Source organism: Thermobia domestica, chromosome 9 (assembly GCF_964235325.1).
Source record: "Thermobia domestica chromosome 9, izTheDome1.hap1.1, whole genome shotgun sequence".
NCBI classification, from domain to species: Eukaryota; Metazoa; Arthropoda; class Insecta; order Zygentoma; family Lepismatidae; genus Thermobia; species Thermobia domestica.
This window is the reverse complement of record NC_137462.1, coordinates 31,678,312-31,698,922: the sequence shown is the minus strand read 5'-3', so window position 1 is coordinate 31,698,922 and position 20,611 is coordinate 31,678,312. Positions and strand designations below refer to the sequence as shown.

Below are 20,611 nucleotides of genomic sequence, written 5' to 3'. Positions count from 1 at the left end.
CGTATGGTTTACTCATGGTTAGTATTAAGAGGTTATAAATAATACGTAATGTTTATGCAAGTATATGATTAACACTGAATCTTTCTGCGTAAAACAGGCGCCACATCCTCACGTAAGTTTAAAAGAATGCTATAATTATGACGTCTTTCCATTTTTCATTTTTTAGATTATCAATAAAATGATCAAATTGACAAAGTTAGATTCCAACATACTCTACTTTACACTCGAAAGATGAGTTACCAGTAGTTTTTGCGTTTTTTCTTATTAAGGTCCTTGGTTAAACCCGTAGTCTATATGAAAAATCATCGCTCGTTTACATAAAATATCTTCCAGTAAATTTTTAAACAATATATACATATTTAAAAAAATATCTACAGTATCTGAAAAAATCTCTTAGAATAAGAATAATTATGATATTTATTTATTTATTTATTTACTTGAGAAGAACACAACAGGCAATTCTACCCAATCACAGTGTTCATATCAAAATTACATAGAATAGCTATAATATATTTGCGAAATCTATCCTGACTCACACAGTGTATATCCAGAACATTTTTTACATTTACTCAGTTTGTTGTACACTGCACCCATCCTCCATGTTGGTGACTATTTTATTGCATTTTTGTTCGAGATTTCTTACAATAAAAGAAATTTCTATTGTCCACACGTATGTTTCCATTGGATACCCTCAGATGAGAGACAGAGACCAAATCCTTACTATTTAATTTGTTATTTAATATTTTGTACAAGAAAATCATGTCAGTTAACACTCTTCTGTGATTGAGGGACATTGTGCTAAAATTTTCATTAAGCGAAGTACTACTATCTTATCTGGGGAAGATGCCTGTTCTGTTGTATACCAGAAATCACAGAGATTTATTTTGAACTCTTTCTATTCTAATAGAGTTTTTCTTCGTGTGGGGGTTCCATATAATAGACACATATTCTAATTTTGATCTAAGAGATGAAAAATATAATTTCAGTAAAGCATTCGACTTATTAAATTCGCTTCCCATTCTCAAAATAAATCCAAGATAACTGTTTGCGTCATTTACAATTTTATTATTTAGTTTAATTTAGTTTAACGTCCCACAGTTATGCCTGCTAGGCTAAAGGAGGCGTAGACCTGCTGATTATAGTGGAATCCGAACCACTTTGGTTGTTCAACTGTACCCCCACCGGAAATCGAACCTGGGACAACGCGAACCGAAGTCAAATGTGCTAGGCACTACACTACAATTTATATATATATATATATATATATATATATATATATATATATATATGATGCTCAAACGATAGTTTACTATCATATATTACGCCCAGATCTTTGACAGAGGGATACGTACCTTCCCACTTTGATGCAGTCCTCTCCATATGATGACATACACAAGAATCCATCCAAGCAAAAGACAACCCAGCAGCTCCCACTGAATACCGCCCAAATCATCAATTCCTGATGTTATACTCAATACACGTTTACTATAATGAGAAAAAATAAAAATATATATTAAACAAGAGCATTATATAGAATTAAACTTTATAACACATTGTACTCTTCAGAATTTCTTATAAACATTTGATATTCATAAAACAAGGATGTCCAAAAATAGCCTGTCAAATTTATTCACAATAGCTTTATTTCTTTTTTATTGGTTAAACTTCACAAAGTTATCAAATAAAATGAGTTTTTACTTTGATATAAAAATATCTTCGCCTAAATGAGGACAAAAGTTTATATTCTGAATAAGCAAATGCCTGTTTGAAATATTTATATTAAATTTTACAAACTGGAATTTCGAATTTAGTATTATTATTTGCCTAAATTGTAACAAGAATTTAAGAAAAAGTTTTATTTGTACACAATAAATTAGTGTGCACAATTTAGAGTTAATTTTACCATTTGAAAATCCCGGGTAATATTCTTAACATACATATATATATTTGTATCAAAGAACTGCCTTGTATCGACATGGTGAGATTGTTGGACACCCTTCACACTAAGGAAAAAGAGTATATTGCTGCAGCTGCTAACAAAATAGGGGAAATTATAGTGTTAAACATTCATAATGAAAATTATCATTTTTGGTATACAAATTTCTCTTTCTTAGTTCAACAGTGCACATAATCATTGTTGCCATTTTTCTATTATTTATTTATTTATTGTTCGAGATCCAGATTTTCTTAAGTATAATTTATTGTTCTCGTGATTGAATAAAGCAACATTGGTCATGTACAAAATTGAACTTGCATTGAACACATCATCAAAAACGTTCATTTATATCTCACAAATACAACATTTTTTAAATTATCACAAAACAAAATATATATAATTCACAAAGAATTACCCACAGTAATAATTAAAATTTATCCAACACCTGAATAGCATCCTCTCGATTTTAATTACTCCTTAAATCAATAATATTTGGACTACACAATATAATAACAAAACATTTACTATATTGCAAATTTATATATACAATTTTAGTCTTAATATATATACAAAATGTATACCCCAAATGCTTATTAAGTTTGAACAGTATTTTGTATATTCACAAATATTTGTAAAAGTTTTAATTCATACCCTATTTTGTTTACTCTAATTTTAAAGCTATAATGACAAAATTAAAAATAACCAAGCACCTTTTATATGAAGTACACAATGAAGTACATTACCTACAAAATATACAATTAATTGCAATAAAAATAAGTATAATTAAAATTGACATATGAAATACCTTATAATTTAACTTATTTCTCTAATTTATATCTAAGTAAGTCTTAGCCCATAAAATAATGTAATTTGTATCTTTAATATAATAATGCTTTGTACTTATTTTCTATTTTAACCTAAAAAGTTAAAAATAAGAAATCTTGGATTACAGTAACAATTTTTTAATTATTTCTAACACAATTGATAACAAAAAAATAATTGTAATGAAACATTTTCACCTAAAAAATGGTAGTATTCAGAAGTGAATACTGATAGCTATTATGTACTAGAATTGTATAATATAATAGTATTTTATGTACATCACATTTTGGAAATAAAGAAGTAGTGGTATATTTATGAAGAATATACCTAGTAAACAAAGTAAACCAACTCTATGTGTGTGCATATACATTAAAATATTTTGAAAAACACATTTATACATATTTGTTCTCAAATGAGTATATAAATTGTTTTGAATTTATTAAAAAGTTGTCTTCATAAATCATGGCGAGTGAACTTCTCGTTGAAGGAAGTTGGAAGTTTCATGAAACTTTGTGTGTAACATGTTGAACAGAACACAAGAATCACAATTCAGTTAAGCCAAGAAGTAATTTTTTAAGCTTGAGATATGAACTATTTAAGAATTACCGCTAAGTTTTTCTATGTTTGTAGTTAGAAAATAGGATTTTTTTTTACAGGTAGTGAAAAAATAGAAGAAACAGTAAAAGACAAATTATAGTTTATAATGATTTACAGAACAATATAGCATAAGGGTTGAATATATTTTTTTTTAATGCAGCATGCAACAATATATTATTTCACGTTATGTAAAAGAGCCTAGAAAAGAATGTGAATAAAATTTAGAATTTATTATTAACAAATCTGTATGTTAATTATATAGATATATTGTATTTTAAAGAATCTCACATACTTTTCTAGAGTTACGAAGCAAAGAAAATTCTTAACATAAAGCATAGAATAGACATTCTTTTCTAATTCAAGATCTAGTTAAATGAAATGACTGTTAGAGTTGGTAAGTTACGAAGGTCAAATGACTCTTCATCAACTTATGTCAAGGATTTTCTTAGCTTATCAGGCTAAATTATAGGGATGTCCAAATTTTTTTTTTTTTTTCCATGTCAACTTTATCTGAAATGAATAAATTAAGAGCTGTTGACTTTCCAAAGACTTGGTATTACTTAAGAAAAAATAGTTATAACTATTTCTAGAACAAAAAACGATAAGAAAAAAAAACAAACTTTTACGTCATGTTAAAATGTAAAAGCTTTTCTTCAGAAGTAATTTTGTTTACACAAAAAATAAATAAATAAATAACTAAAACCGGGAAAAAATCAATAAATAATAACCGGGAAAAATCAATAAATATCGTTAAATAAAACAAAAGTACTTGGACATCCTTATTCATATGAGGAATTTAAAACACAGAAGAGTGATAATCAGGGTTTATATGTACCACCTTTTTTTTATATATATATCATCATCATCTTCTTGGGTCCGTCCTGCGTTTCAAAAGAAACAATTCATTTATAAAAAATCATTACAGATACTCTATATATAAGTTATATATAGATTATATCTATGAGAATTGTTATTAAATCTGTACCTGTAATTGATTCTATGTTCTTAAATTGTGTGTCGCACGGGATTAAACTGTTGAATAATCCCAGCGACTGTGATTGTACACAGTTTTTTTTTTGAGCAAAAATGGCAAAAAATTATTAGGGTCTTACTCCCAGTACTCTTCAACAGGTGTCGTAGTGTGATTCGTGCGGTTGTGGACAAGAGTTGCGTTCATTCCCGGAGCAAAGCAGGTGTCCGTATTCCACCAGTTGTCTGAAATAGTTAAGAAAGAAGGTATAATATATTTATGTACTTGCAATATTTCGAAATTCTGTAATACATACGAAAATGGCTCAAAATGACAGAATATAATGTAATATAAAAATAATACAAGAGAATAGTGTCAATGTACCTTGCACGTATTCTTGGTGTTTATATTTATAAGGTTTTTTTATTTCGACGCGTTAAAAACTTTTGGTGTCTTTTTTTTTCAAACCATACATCACCTAGAAGCCGTAGATCAAGTTGCCCAGCTACATTTCAGAACTTGAAATCTTCATCCACATATTAAACTCAAACGATTTGATTTGATTTGATTTGATTTATCGACATATAACACAACAGGCACAGGCCTAATTACAGTGTTACATAGTATATACGTTATACAGATTATATATGTTAATAAAGCTATACATTTGTCTTACAGAATTAATAGACTTCTTAAAACTACTTACATCCATTGCCAGTACATCCAGGTTGAAATTTTCTTTAACTAACCTGTTGTAGGTTGCACTAGAAACACTGCAAAATATCACTATCACTGAAATAAACATGCTGATCCCTAAACAAAACAATAAGTAGTTGCTTTTAGATATTTTTCTAGTTTTAGGAATTCGTTTGGATGTAGATTTAATATGTGGAAGAAGATCTGGAATGTAGGTGGGAAACCTCATCTATGGCTTCTAAGTGACATATGCAGGTTTTTAAGGTGTCGAAATAATAAGCCTTATAAATACCAAGAATATGTACAAGGTACGTGGACTATACTATATTAACTAACTAACCACTGGCGTAACAGCCGTTTCTGAGTCTGAGCCGCTTCAACGCCATCTGTTAGCGACCAGCTGAAGTACATCCAGCCTAATGGCGAACATGTGGTTAGGAGATTTCTGGACCTAGTGGTCTTCACGTCTTTTATTCATGTGATTCCCGAGTTTACTTCACGACACTAAGTGGACGTCGAAAATTGGGAAGCACCGGCTGGGAATTGAACCCAGGACCACGTGGACGCGAGTCCAACCTCTCTAACCACCAGACTAAGGGTACGTTGACTATACTCTCTTTTATTATACGTAAGAACAAGTTTTAAAAAAATGTACCTTGCACATATTCTTATACTGTATTAGGAAATGTTGAATATACATACTAATATTTCATCGTGAATTCTCTAAGAACCAGAGAACATTAATGGATTTTTTTAATGTCTTCAATAATTAATTCAGAACGTTTTCTCCTATCCTGTAAAATTTTGTTTAGTACTTCCAACGTTTTTCAACTATTCATGATCAACACTACAGTTTACTATTTATTGTTTATTTAAAAGATCTTCTCATATCTCGAATTGTTTCATATGTTTCTATCATCCGAAAAAAGAAATACTTTGCTTTGCTGAAGAAATAAACCAAAAGTCTTTAAAGCTGTTGAGTTTCTGTGCCATTTCGTTTTCTCAGCCATATATTTATATAGGGAAATAAATACAAAAGAGATTCATCGAAATGATAATAAGTCATCCGCCATTATAGATAGATAGATAGATAGATAGATAGATAGATAGATAGATAGATAGATAGATTTAGATATGGATATACATATATAGATATATATGTAAGTTGTCTTGAGTTACAGAGATCAAATGCGGTTTCAGTGAATACTATCACCTTCCTCAACTGGTTACTGTACGAACAAGTTATTCTCTATTTACATATTCATCAGGTTAGAGTCCTTAATCTCTAAGTGAAATGGATATACTGATATACGAATTTAGAATGTAAGCAGCATTTATCACTAAGTTTCGGCAACTGATAAAGGTAGTTGTGTTCACTGAAATCATCTTGGATCTCAATAAATTAAAACGCTCTTTTCGCAAGTATCCATTTGTTTATTTAAATATTACTTATTTGTATTTGATTAGAAGAAACTATAAAAGTCATATTTCATAGTTGACAGGCAAAATATGAAAATATATATCTGTATTAGTTGTATGTCCAATTGTTAATAATAGAATAATTCCAAAATTGTAAATAATTTCGCAAAAGAGATTACTGTACCAAAAATATACATACCACAGTCTTGCCAAGGTAATCCAGGTAGATCCACAAACGTATTTATTAAATAGAATAATGTCCATGCTATAATAATGCAATAGTATATGTCTAGAAAGAATACTATCGTCATTGTGGCATATCCAACTCCTGAAACAAAATAATATATTATTACAACCTTTAAACAATTTATTATTTCATAATTATAGAAGATCCTGTAATGTATGAAAACAAAATTATATTTGTTGAACATAATGAAACATTGTGACATAGTACTATTGAATTTTTAATTTCGATACCTTGACAACTTGAAAACAAATAAATAAGCATTTAATTTGCATATTTAGAATAGAAGAAATAATAAAATTCCGTTACGTGACAAGTTGGTAGAATGGTTGTACAATTACTGAGATTATCTTACTATAATTTTGTTTTCTCTCAAAAGTTATAAACGTGAAATTAAAATTGGTAGTCTTAAACTAGGTTGACGTGCTACAAAAATTTTGTAACTGTCATTTAAACAATCTTGCAATATTACCGAGCTAATTTTCCTAAGAAAATTCAACAAACTTACCTTGTAATATTGGGCATAACTGTCCCACTAACGTCATTCCACCGGCGCCCAGATATTGTCCGATAGCGACCTCCTGGAAGAAGATGGGAATTCCACAGAAGATCATGGCGATGCCATAAGTGACCAAGAAGGCTCCTGAAAAACATAAAACAAAACAAAATGGAAACATTAATATTTGCAATCTTTTTAACTTTACAATCAGCTAATATCAGTGCCCGCCATTTAGAAAGTAAAAGTGATTTTAAGTATGTTAACTAATGTATCTTTAAGCTTGTACGTATAATGTAATTCAAACACTAATCACCTTATAAAAGTCAATAATAGTCAGCAACAATTAAACATGTAAACAAACGAATTACCGGATAAAGTTCTCATCTGTTGTATAAACTGTAACAATATTTCAAGTACCCAGCTGAGTTCCTCAAAGACTAAGAAAGGAGTGTAGTGTCTTGTAATTACTTCAATCCATCTTCTTCTCAGGCTATTGCTTAAATTTATAGTGTTGTGTCTATCTTTTCTAACTATTTCATGTTTTTATTTCAGTGTGAACGTGAACATAAATACTTCTAGCGTAATCCTTTAAGAGGCCTAATCACTGCGAAATTAAAATACCACTATTTTTACAGTAATTATGTGATATCTTCAAATAGATAAAAGATAATCGAAATGTGGAACAAGAGCGCACTAGACAGTATTATTTTGCATGCGGCACCATTATCACGAGTCACTTAGTAGCTTTCAGTTAGAAGCCATTTAGAAACGCGAAAGTAAATGTCGATTTTCTAAATTGCTGGAAATCGAAAGCAGATAAGTGATAACGGTATGTCATGTAAAATAATATTGTCTAGCGAACTCTTGTTCCCCTTTTCGATTATATTTTTTCTATTTGAAGATATTACATAATTACTGTAAAATTTGCGGTATTCTAATTTCGCTGTGATGGAGCCTCTTAAAGCCTAAATATTATTGGATTTCTAACATATAAATATAAGCACATTGAACAGCCTTAGTGTGACGTACTACTTACATACTTAAGTACATTTCGTCTTAAACTGTGAAGTAGTGTTTAGGAGAACTCGGAAAGTTGTTAATTCTCGTATTCGTACTCCTCTGAAGATGCTTAGAATTTGCTTCGAAAAGCATCTTGTTCCGAAAGTTAATTAAAAGTTTACGTTGATATATGTCATTGTATTTCAAATCATTTCCCTTTTTCATCTCAGATATTTGAATTCGATGTTTTCCAGAAAATCCTGTCTATAAATAAAGTCTGTCTTCTAATACTGGCGCCATTTTTAACTTTCACAAATAATTTATACGCAAAACTTGAATGGAAACTTTATAATGTTTAAATTTCTCTTATTTGTTCTACATGGTTTCTATATGTTGCTTGCTTTACAAAAGTAAACTTAGCTTATATATAAACTTAGTATAACGTATATTACCATTTATGAATAGTTGCATGGAGACGGTGAAATCACAACATTAAACTCAATATATTTAGGTAAATGCTTTATCATATAAATCAAAGAAAGCACTTGCACACCTTTATCTATCTATTTATTTATTTATTTATTTATTTATTTTGCCTGTTTTAACTTACAATATGGAGAGTATCTCCTATAAGTTCTACAGTTGTCAAGTATATAAATGCAAATTGTAATTACAGCTTATTACACCATTTGAAGTATAAATTATAACAAACATCACATGTTAAATTTGTTACATCACTACATCATATTCATACATCGTTATCATTTGCAAATTTCTGAACTGAATAATATGCTTTAGAAAGTAACAGAGTACGAATTTTGTTTTGAGCATTAAAATTTACCTCTTTATAATGTGATGGTAACATATTATAAAGTCTCGTACAATTTAAATAAACATTTTTTTGGTATTTGGAGTAATTTTGTTGTACTACGTAAATGTCGTTTGATTGCCGCGTGTTGTATGCATGAATATCTCTTGTTTGTATATACAAACATCTGTTTGTTTTGTTTCACGAAGTTTATAGATTTATATATGTATAGGCTTGGAAGAGTTAAAATTTTCTTGTGATCTAAATATTTGTTTACATGATGTTCTTTTATTTAGTCTGAATATTATTCGTAGTATTTTCTTTTGTATCCGAAATGTTTCTTGACTGCATGCGGCTGACTCCCAAAAAATAATTCCAAAATCTGAGGAGTGATTGAACTTTTGTATAGTTTATCGATAATAAGCTATTTCGTGAAACTGTATCACGTAACCTAAAGAACGCAAATCAATAATGTTATTAAGAGGCCTCATCCCGGCGAAATTAAAATACTACTAATTTTACAGTAATTATGTAATATCTTCAAATAGATAAAAGATAATTGAAATATGGAACAAGAGCGCCCTACACAATATTATTTTGCGTGAGGTACCGTTATCACAAGTCACCTAGTGACTTTCCGTTTTCAGCCGTTTAGAAACGTGAAAATAAATGTCGATTTTCGAAGTGGCTCGAAATCGAATGCAGATAAGTGAGTCGTGATAACGATATCTCATGTAAAATAATATTGTCTAGGGCGCTCTTGTTACACATTTCGATTACCTTTTATCTATTTGAAGATATCACATAATTACTGTAAAATTAGCGGTATTTTAATTTCGCCGGGATGAGGCCTCTTAATGCTCTGAGTCAAGTTATAATAATCAGTTTACATCAACTAGACCTTAAAAATGGCATAACACTGTGCCACAGGGGTCGGGATTATTCGGAACGGTTACTTTATCTGGGTTAAAACTTTACATAAAGTCTTACGAGCTAGTGTATCAGTTCGTATATACACGGAATAAAATACACCCGCCTGTCATATATGATACACAAAGCCCATACAAGGTACACAAAAACAACTTTTTACTGGATGCCACAAGTGATAAGTAGAGACCTATACAGCACCCTAATACAAGGTGGTGTGATGAAATTAGGTAACACTGCGAATACCTTGGAAACGAATTATCCGAGATAGATGGTTGTCAAAAAATGTTGGAAAGATCTTAATCCAGTAATGGATCGTATGGGATCATTGTAGCTGTAAGAATTTCTAAAAACAAATATAGTTAAAGTAAAATTTACTGGCTATAACTGGGTAAAATTTACTATTTTGTCTGGGTATAACAAACGATTTTGCGAACTCAAAATATTTTAACAACTGGTTCTAGCGAACCGGTGCGAACCGACTGAATAGCACCACTGTATATATACCAACTTTCCTACAAAGTCTATTGCCATCAGAACAATGTCTATCTTGTCAGCATTAGTTATTGCAAGTAAAATCAGTTTATAGATGTTCTTCAGTTTTCAACGCACTTGAAAACTTCGTTATTGAATTCCAAATGTGTGTATGTGTGTGTCTGTTATTTGCGATTTTTTTTAAAATTTTGAGCCCTCCATTCGATAGAGCACCAAAAACTATCTAAAGAAATCATGAAATTTTTCACGTCACTCTTACCGTTCCCGAGATATTGGCCAAAAAAAAAGTTCCAATTTAGGTAGATTTAAGGAGCCATATCTCGGGAACCGTAAGTCATGGAGAAATGATATTTTGCAAATTTTTCAATTTTGACCCTTCCATTTTGAGCATGTGTCTTCGTAAAATAACATACCATAGAACGTTTTAACAAAACTCTTAAACAAAACATGTGAAAACAATTTAGTTCTCAAGGAAATTATAAATGGATAGATATATTACAAGAATTGTTTAATGAGTATAATAATAATAAAGTACATAGAACAATTGGTATAAACCATGTAGAAGTTAATAAGAAAAATTAATTCTTTTTAAGTTTATTTTGGCAATGCTCTTGGAGCATTCTCAACTGGTTAATTTTTCTTTTTGCTTGAGGGAAAGTAAAATTGTGATTATTTTACTTAGAACAATTCTTAACGTACTGACAATATTGCATTGCCTAATGACTGCAGACTTTATAAGTTCAAGGTTATTAGAAAGGAACAAATGACGAAAGATCAAACGTTAACACTGATTTCTAATATTTTGCCTCTAAATCATTAACCTTGTCCGTGAGTAACCGTCGTAGATGGAGTTATTCCAGAAGCTTCTGATCAGGTTACAGGTTACAAAAACGAATGCACGTGTCTACGCTACTTATAACATAGGAAAATATATAAGAATGAATAAATTATATAATTAAAGTGGGTCAGATTTGAATGTCAAGTAGGGGCGAAAGTCAAATGAAGGTCGATCTTCCTAGTTCCTGATTCCTACCTACCTCAAAACCAACATTTGAGGAAGGAAATTATAAGCGTTACCAGAGGTTAAAAAAAAAAAAAAAAAAAAAAAAGTATTGGAATTAGTCGTGTTGTCATCATATCAGCATGTTAGAAATACAGCATATAATTTATGTTAAAATACAATGAAAAATAATAGTGCATACATTTCAATTGTTCGTTTTTTTATATATATAAAATAAAACCAACATTTCATAGAAATCTTCCTATAGAAACTAGAATTCCATGTATATCTTCCTATCAACTAAAAAATGTCTTTTAGTAAGAAAATATTAACGTTTTATATTCCCAAGATTTATTATCACAAATATCGTTTTTCCTCATATTATAATCATCTTTATTTTTACAAACAGTAAAATTTGATTCCATAAAAAGAAAAAAAAAAACGTGATGTGATGTACTATTTCTAAGTTGCACCTTGTCGTTGTAAGTACATTACACATCGTGTTATTCAGGTTTTCCGACTATTTAAAATTATCTAATATTAGAGAATACGAACTGGTAATATCGATGTAAAGATATCAATATTATCAATATACACGGTGTTTCAAAACAACACCGACAACGTTTGGAAAGTGATTCCTGATACCAAAGTAAGATAAAAAGTATAGACCAATCTGGGTGCACAAATGCTTCCTTTCGGAGTTATAGGCTGCCGAAAACATGAAAAAAAAAAAAAAAAAAAAACTTTAAAGGTCCATAGCTCTGATACTATGGGATCTACCGTAGTCGGGTCAAGACTTCACTTAGGAACTGGCATGTGCGCTATCCAAAAATTCATGTTTCACAGTCCTGCGGTACGATCTTTATAAAGGGAGTTAGGCTACAGGCCAATTTGAAGTACTCACCAACCACCTTTATAGAAATTGTTGCGGAAGTACCGCAGGATTCTGAAACATGGATATTTGGATAGGGCACGTATTAGTTCCTAAGTGAAGTTCGAATCAATCTTTTTTACGAGGAGGGAAACTTTTCCAAATATACAATTCAAGCATTTCATTTCACAGCGATGCAATATATATACCATGGTATGAATCATGTATTTTTTCTGAAAGGAGGAAAAAGTATTCCATTAAATAGGTATAGGATTAAGATGTATATAATGTATATACATGAAATTGAGAAGGGATAATATTTTCCTGTCAAAGAGGAAATTCTTCTTTGATTACTCCCCCTCCCCCTCCCTCTGCCCCGTTGATTGGAACCCTGAAAGCTAGTATAAGACATCTAAAGGAATTAAAAACAACTTCCCAGTTTAGTTTTGTCATGTTTAGTTTTACAGTGATTATGTTTAGTTTTAAAAGTTTACTTCTCCATAAATCATCTGCTAAAATAAATAATGGGTTCTGTGAAAATTAACACAGAGACAGTTCTTAGAAATATTTGGTGTGGAATTTTCATGCTGAAGAAAAAGGACCATTATTATTTATTAGTTATTGTGTTGATATTACTGAATTTGGTTGTAATTGCAACAAATCGTCAAAAATAAATATCTACCATAACTTTTCGGTATCTGTGGTCAGTACCGCACAATCTGACAAGAAAGGGGTGTATACTACATTATTTTATTATTATTATTATTATTTATTGATAAAATGCACTGATTATATATGAATATATGTGCATATACCATACAGGTATGTAAGTGTGTGTGACACAACCCAGTCGACCTTCAAAAACTTCATTCGGCCTTTCCCCACTCCCTGAAGCATCCACCAAGGTCAGTCCGTCCGTCCGTAAGACCGGTTCCTTTTTTTTTTTTTTTTTTCCTTTAGTAACTTTTGCTTGAAGTCCCCGCCCAAGTCAGGGAGGGAAACGACCGGCCAGCTATGAGGATTCTTCTTTCTCTCATTCTGGAACCAGAAAAGGCGCGCGTTTGGGAAAGAGAGAGAGAGAAAAGGAACTTTCATACCATTGGAATTACATTCACAGTGATGCTAACTGTTACTTATTTATATGCATACTAGTTAAGAAGCTGTATTGAAAAACGGAAATGGATATATAAAAGTATCGTTACTAGGGTTACCAGACGTCCGTCTTTTTAGCCGGACCGTCCGGTTTTTGGACATAATAATTAATGTCCGGCTTTGTACCCAAGCCGGACGCAATTTTGTCCTCTTTTTCGAGTTTGGGGACTAATTAATAAGACAAGTCAACAAAGTTTCATGATTGTCAGAATGGAGATATAATAAATAAGTTATTAGTACCATGATTTAATGAACCAAATTCCTTCATTTGACTCCTTGCTGTCTGCTGTTAGAAAGCTAAAAATGGATGATCTTAACATGGATGAATTCTATGATGAATATTGTTTACTGAAGGAAATAATTTCGTCTAGAAATGTTCAGGAACTTGTATCTGGTGAAGAAAAGTATGCACAAATTTCTCAGGATTGTTCGTCTCCTACAAATTTGAGGAATTTCAAATTCGTACCATCTTACATTTTTTTTTCATATCGAATTGTAATGCAGAATGTAAAAGAATATTGTCAACAATGCAATTACTTTGGACAGATGTTAGAAATAGAGTTAGTGTTGATAGTGTGAAGGCTGAACTTCAAATCTGTATGAAGGTGGTGGTGATTTTGAAGTATGTTTGTGCTTTGTGTGCCATAATGTATAATAGGTTCCTAAGTGACAAATCATTGATAGAAGCAGCTCAAACAGACAGACAAAAAAAAAAAAAAAAAAAAAAAAAAAAATAACTATCATTAGTATTGCTGCCTGCTAGTGAGTCATCATTTTGTAGTTGTACTTTTTGTATTAGTTTACTTTAATCATGTATTAATTTCTATATTTTTTTAAATATGCTGTTTCATATAACCTGGAAGCAAACTTAATTTTCGGTAAAAGCAATTTTTTAGTGATTTTTTTTTAAAAAAAATTCAAAGTGCCCTCCTTTCTGATTTTACAAATCTAGCAACACTAATCGTTACAAGTCAAAAATTTATGATTAATCAATTTAATAGTTCGGCAAAAACACAGGAATAAGCGATTCGTATAGAGATTTTAGATAAATAATAAAGAAAAAATTATATTTAAAGGAACAATGGTCCATTACAAAGCTGAAACCTCTAAATTACAAGAACGGTATTTTTTTTTTTTTTTTTTTTTTTTTTTTTAACTGAGTGAGCAAGCCTTTTCTGGGCTACTTTCCTTTTTTACATGGTTATCGAGAGAAAATTCTCAAACCGAAATTTTGGGAATACAAAAATTGTCGTTCCATTTACTTGGCATCGTCGTGGCTTCCAGTTAGTTTCACGTTTTCCCAAACGAGGTCACTGCTTATACCAATGAGTTTGCACCGCCTTGCAACTGAGTTATGAATTTTGTGCAAAAGACATTTCTCAACGTCGTTCTATCGCGGATAAAATCCAAAATTAATTCTGGAGCATTAGACATTTATAAAGTTGATAATATTTACATAAATAATCAGTGTTTAATGCAGAATTCGAAAATATTAAAAAGAAAGCACATTTAACAAAGCGATTGTCCAAATCCGTTATTACGTCGAAAGTAACATCAACAGTTCAGCAAACGTATATTAGTGCACCAACAGTAGATCGGAGATACAGGAGCGTATATTAATCATTTTATTAACAAATGAATAATACCGCGAAAAAAAAAAGAAGGCATGTGTAACTAATTTTAACACAATTTTGTACTCTCTGAAATGACTTATAAACCAACTTTTCGTTTTACTATCTGCTTTTGAGAAAGTAAATATACAAATTTGAAGAACTGAACACTCTTCAAATATTCAGGGGGGGGGGGGTAACTACTACCCTTACCCTCTGCTGTGCTGTACGTAGAATACATTTATTTGTTTTATTGTTGTTGTCTTTATTTTTCTGTTATCAATAGCTGAATATCATTAATAAAAATTATCGTAGTTTTTATTATAATTTCCTCCAAAATGTAGACAGAGCTTGAGTTTTAAATGGGATCACAAACGGACAGCAAATGGACAACGTTGCAATTACGTTTTGCTTTTGTCTTCTTACATAAAAAGAGCACTGCTCCAGATTCTTGAACGGTGTCAGTGCTAGTATAACGTGGGAGAAACGACTTATTAGAGATGATGAAGCAAAAAATATGATATGAATGAAAATACGAAACTTCAAATCCTTGCAACCATTGTGATGATACTATTGAGATCAGCAAAAAATGTATGATTCGTAACAATAGTACTACGTGGTTGGCTACTTACGCAAATTCTTTCTTGTGTTGCAAGGATTAAAAAAAAAAAAAAAAAAAAAAAATAGGTATAGTGTAGCTTGCACAGCAGGTTGTTTATTGTCTACTCTTTGTACTTAGCTAGTAGAGTTTTAAAATAAAAGCAATGCTATTGTACAGTTAGTGACAAAAGTTCTTTACGTTTGGTAAAATTTATTTTGGCAACCTATTCTCTATTAAGTAGGTTAAATTTACTTTGAGGAAAGTCTTTTAACATTGGTTGTACGGTATGTCTAGAACGGGAAATTTTTCAATCACAAAAAATTTATTATTTTTATGATTGTAGAATTTTGATTGGTTTGTTGGATTGGACTTATTGCGTCGTCCCTTTAAGCAACAAGGGCTATATGAGACTTGGACCAATGTGGATTCGAATAATTTGAGCCAGTGTTCGTACTTTGAGGGAATTTTGTTTTCTAATCTGGGGAAATTTCGTAGGTAAAATTAGCAAAAAAGGGATTTATTGATAAAACCTGAAAATCCAGGGAAATTCTCGCGCTGACTGATTGACTAACATAAATCCCTTTATTCTTCAGATAAACAAATGTAATAGGAATAGTTTGCGGTTTTTTTTTTTTTTTGTAAAAATACTAGAAGCAAAAAGCAAATGATTAATGTGGTTGGAACTTCCTTTAACATCGCTTAATTAATCTTATCATACAATTCTGTCATAGGAATTGCATATTCAACAACCTGGAGAAAATTTTATTTTTTAAAAAAAGGGGAAATTTTGTGTCAGTCGAGGGAAATTTTCTTAAGGAAACTTGCGAACACCGATATAAGCTTCCACCGGACTTTTCAGCGCCGAAGGCACGTACACGAGCCGTATAGCCATTGAGGGAACGCTAACAAACGTATTTTGAGATACGATTTATAGTGACCCTAGTAGATATTGTGAAATGTATGTTATCGAAAGTAAGAAAAAAAAATCACTGATACCAGACACTTCATAGAAAAATTGTGTATTTTATCTTACAAAATGAATGAAGAAAATGGCGCAATCCTCGGTCATACAAATATACCCAGTATGATACGCGGAATTTCTTTATCTTCAAAAAAACATGACGCTGAGTTATGTCACAATGTAGACGCTATTGGATATTTAAAAAAATAAAAAAAAATAATAAAAAAAAAGATTTCCTGTTTGAATACTGGGCGTGATACTAAAGTGAAATTTTTGTGAAGCTTTAGTAGTGATAAGAGAAATTAATTTTGTAACGTCCAGCAGTACAAAAGACGGAAATTGAACCAAGTACAGTGTACGAGCACATACTTTATGATTTATGATTTAAACGATCTTGAGGAAATACAATTATGTAAGTTGGTAACATTGATCTGATTTCGAGGTCATTGATGGTCGACCTTCAACTGAATGAACATCCTTGTACTATTTCATAGGGTTTTGTTTTATTTATCTCTCATCCCCTTTTTATTTCTCAACCCTCGTGGTCGTACCTCAACTTTCACGACGTTTTCAGACATAATAATTAAAGCGTTTAAGCTACTATCTACTATATACTTGTACATATATATAGTATCAGCTTCAAAAATAATATCCTGAAACATTTAAAAAAATCTTCTTCTGGAATAAGAATCCCTATAATTATGTGATACTAAATTACTGACTTTTCTTCCTCTTTAAAACATGCTTGAGGAAGACTTACTTAGTAATTAAACCATACAAATAGTTTAAGACTCAAAATCTTATGATCTGGCAATTGTGATCTACATTGAAAGCATGTAATTTCTTGTCACAGATCTTTTTTTTTTTTTTTTTTAAATATAAAATTTTATTTTAAAATAGGTTGTAGTGTTAAGACGCAGTTTGCATTTTGAAAGTGTAGCAAAGATATTTTCAAATATTTATTTGGCATTAATCGAGCAGACGGCTCTAGCAAATTTGGACATACAGTATTTCTTACATTTTCAGGTTAGGTTAAAGCAGAGCATACACTAAATGAAGAGCTCCATTATTACTTGCAGACTGACTTAGGTGGACTCAATATAAATATTATGTGGACGTATGGCATAAAAACTACAGTGCATAAACAGGAACCAACTTGTGCTATGTGGCCCAAGGTGACCAGAACTTTTACTTTCAAAAACGGGACGCATACGAATCGGCGACGGGGGGCGGAGGAGGGGGAATTCCACATTGCATTTTAGGACTCAGCAGTGTTTTCAGTTTACAAAATACTTAAGTAAGAATGATAGCACAGCGCTTCCAACTTAAGTACAACCCAACAATACTTTTAACTACTTGAACACTCAGAATTCCCACTCAATTTCCACTTGAACCACAGAATACTCAATTCTCATTTGAACATTCAAAAGTTCTAGGCACGGCTGAACTTTCCCAATGAGTGTTGGTACGGAAAAGCGTAGAATTTGTCTTGAACATTTACATTTTGAATAATAATTACAGGACACCTCGGTCATGTTTGCTTAAAAACGGGACATTTAGACGTCCCGTTTGAGAATCAGAAAAAAACGGGACTGTCCCGTTTGAAAATAAGGGACTGTCCCGGCTAAAACGGGACGTCTGGTCACCTTGATGTGGCCACTAAAAACACGAATTGTATCTGAGTCGGAGCAGGAGCGCAGCAAGAGGACCAAGTGGAAGTGAGGTGGTGCGTCCGTAGGGAACAGGCGCGTCAGCGACGGGAGGTTTACGCATAAACAAGGATAGTGGAAGAGCACACTTAAATACACAATACTTTCACTATCACTCAAAATTCATTTCAATGTACTGTGCACTCACAGTAATTACCTATATTCACACTCTCATTCCTTCACGAAAATGTTTCACATCGTATTTTACGTATAAATTTTCTATTTGGTAAAACCCTCTGTTCGAGTGAACCCATTTATTTGTTTAATTATTTTTACTTTCAATTTTGAATTGGGAATATGTAGGCAAAAAATAACAATACATTGCAATTTGACTGGGCAATCTGATGCCGACCAAAATTGTTCCCAATTTGAGCCCCACACATTCTAAAACCGGCCCTGCAAACAAAAATTTTACAGATAGTGTTTCACAAATTCTACGGAATGCACATAAGATTACAAATTAACCAAGTTAACTAATTGTTATTATTTATATGAAATAGCAGTGGTTACGTAAGCGAAGTATTATTTTGTAAGGCTTAAAGAATTTGTCTATGTATCTCTTGTTAGAGTGTCAATTCCATAACATAAGAATACTAGAAATAGTGAACGCATTCTCTAAATAATATTGATAAACGGAAATGTGTCATTCTATTGTTACTTGGACATAATTAATTGCATACGACGTAGAATCTCTTTATCGTAAATGAATTAGCCCAGTAATGAAGTCATTAGATATTCAAATCAGGGGCGTCATTTAGGGGGAAAGGGATGGGCATTTACCCCCCCCCCCCGAGTTTGAGGTGTGTATATAGATTTTATCAATAGAATAGTAGTAAGTCAGTGAAAAACGCGAAATTTTACTTATATCAAGGGGTCTTGCCCCCCAAGCAAAATCTGAAATGACGCTCCTGATTCAAATAATAATAATGAGTTCTTGTTTTCTTAGAAAAAGAAGTGAAGTAGGTAATGTCAGGAGTCGCTAGCAATGTCAAGGTGACTGTAAACTATAATGGAGCGTCCTTCAGCCATTTTTTATTTTTATTTATTTATTTATTTATTTATTTACCTATTTATTGACACTGGGGGCACGGTGGCTCATTAGTAAAGCGTTCACTTCTCGTGCGTGGAGTCCTTGGTTCGATTCCAGCTCGCGCCAAGTGAACTTTGTGGTGGATAAACACCGTGTGCGTGGGTTTCCTCGGGGTTCTGCCGTTTCCTCCCACTTTCTTCATTCCAACATTTTACACATTTCTCATCATCACCGTCTCCTTTAGTCTAACCGGCATAATCGTGGGACGTAAAACTCAAAAATTTCATTTCATTTCATTACTGCTCACTTACCGACCATTTCTCTTGATGCAGTAATATGCTATTTTTAACACTTTCCCTTCCACCCAGTGTTTGTATTTGAGGGAAATTTCCCTAATACAGGAAAATTTCGTAGGTTAAATTTAGCAAAAGGGGAAAAATGGGAAATTCTACCGCAAACTTGTTGACCAATATAAATCCTTATTTTTTTCTTTGTTCTTCAGAAATGAACTGATACAATAGCAATAGTGTGTGTATGTGTCTGTTCAAATCAAAGTAACAAAATTTGTACCCATTGTTCGCTGGGTGTATTTATGTGTATTTAAAAAAAAACGAAGGAAAAGTAAAAAATAGAAGCAAAAAACAAATGAACAAAACACATATTTTTGGCATTTCCTATAATATAGCTAAATTAATCTTATTATATAGCTTCTGTCATAGGAATTGGAAACTCAACAAAATGAAAACGAAAAGGGAAATTTTTGTGTCAGTCGAGGGAAATTTTCTTAAGGAAACCTCCGAAAACTGCTTCCACCTTGTCCATCTTTTTCATTCTACCGTATATTCAACGACGTCCCTCAAACTTCTTAGAAGCACACGATTTCAAAGAAATAGTAAGGAAAATGTACAAGAATCATAGAAATTATTATGTTTTCCGTCTAAAGTACAAATACGTCTGTATCACCTGCTAAACTGTCTCCGTTTACGGTTAAGAATGTAAATTATTATCTATATTATGTATTCAGATGCAGCTCACGATCTTGGCAACAAGAGTTAGAACAGGACATACGACGAATTCTGTTTCGTCAGAAGTATGATTAGAAAACCCGCTTCCCGTAAAGGATGGTCAAGTGTACATACAGTTTTTCTTGTAGCCTGATTGGACTGGAACGTATTTTCACTGCGGTAGCAACGACATGTTAGCCTTGAATTTGACTATTATGTACTAGCTGTACGTGTTAAGTACATAAGCAGCTGTATAACACC

At 31.7% G+C, this 20,611-nt stretch overlaps 1 protein-coding gene across 2 annotated transcripts in view; it reads right to left on the bottom strand.

Moving 5' to 3' along the window:
* LOC145694524 (sodium- and chloride-dependent GABA transporter 1-like) overlaps nt 1-20,611 on the bottom strand; it is a 195,658-nt gene that overhangs the window by 35,098 nt on the left and 139,949 nt on the right. For both annotated transcript variants that reach the window (XM_081770838.1, XM_081770840.1), the window contains exons 3-6: nt 7,193-7,327; nt 6,640-6,768; nt 4,468-4,570; nt 1,353-1,485 (exon numbers count right to left, since the gene is read on the bottom strand). In XM_081770838.1, the coding sequence (XP_081626964.1) occupies nt 1,353-1,485; nt 4,468-4,570; nt 6,640-6,768; nt 7,193-7,327 (500 nt within the window). The remainder of the gene's footprint in view (nt 1-1,352; nt 1,486-4,467; nt 4,571-6,639; nt 6,769-7,192; nt 7,328-20,611) is intronic.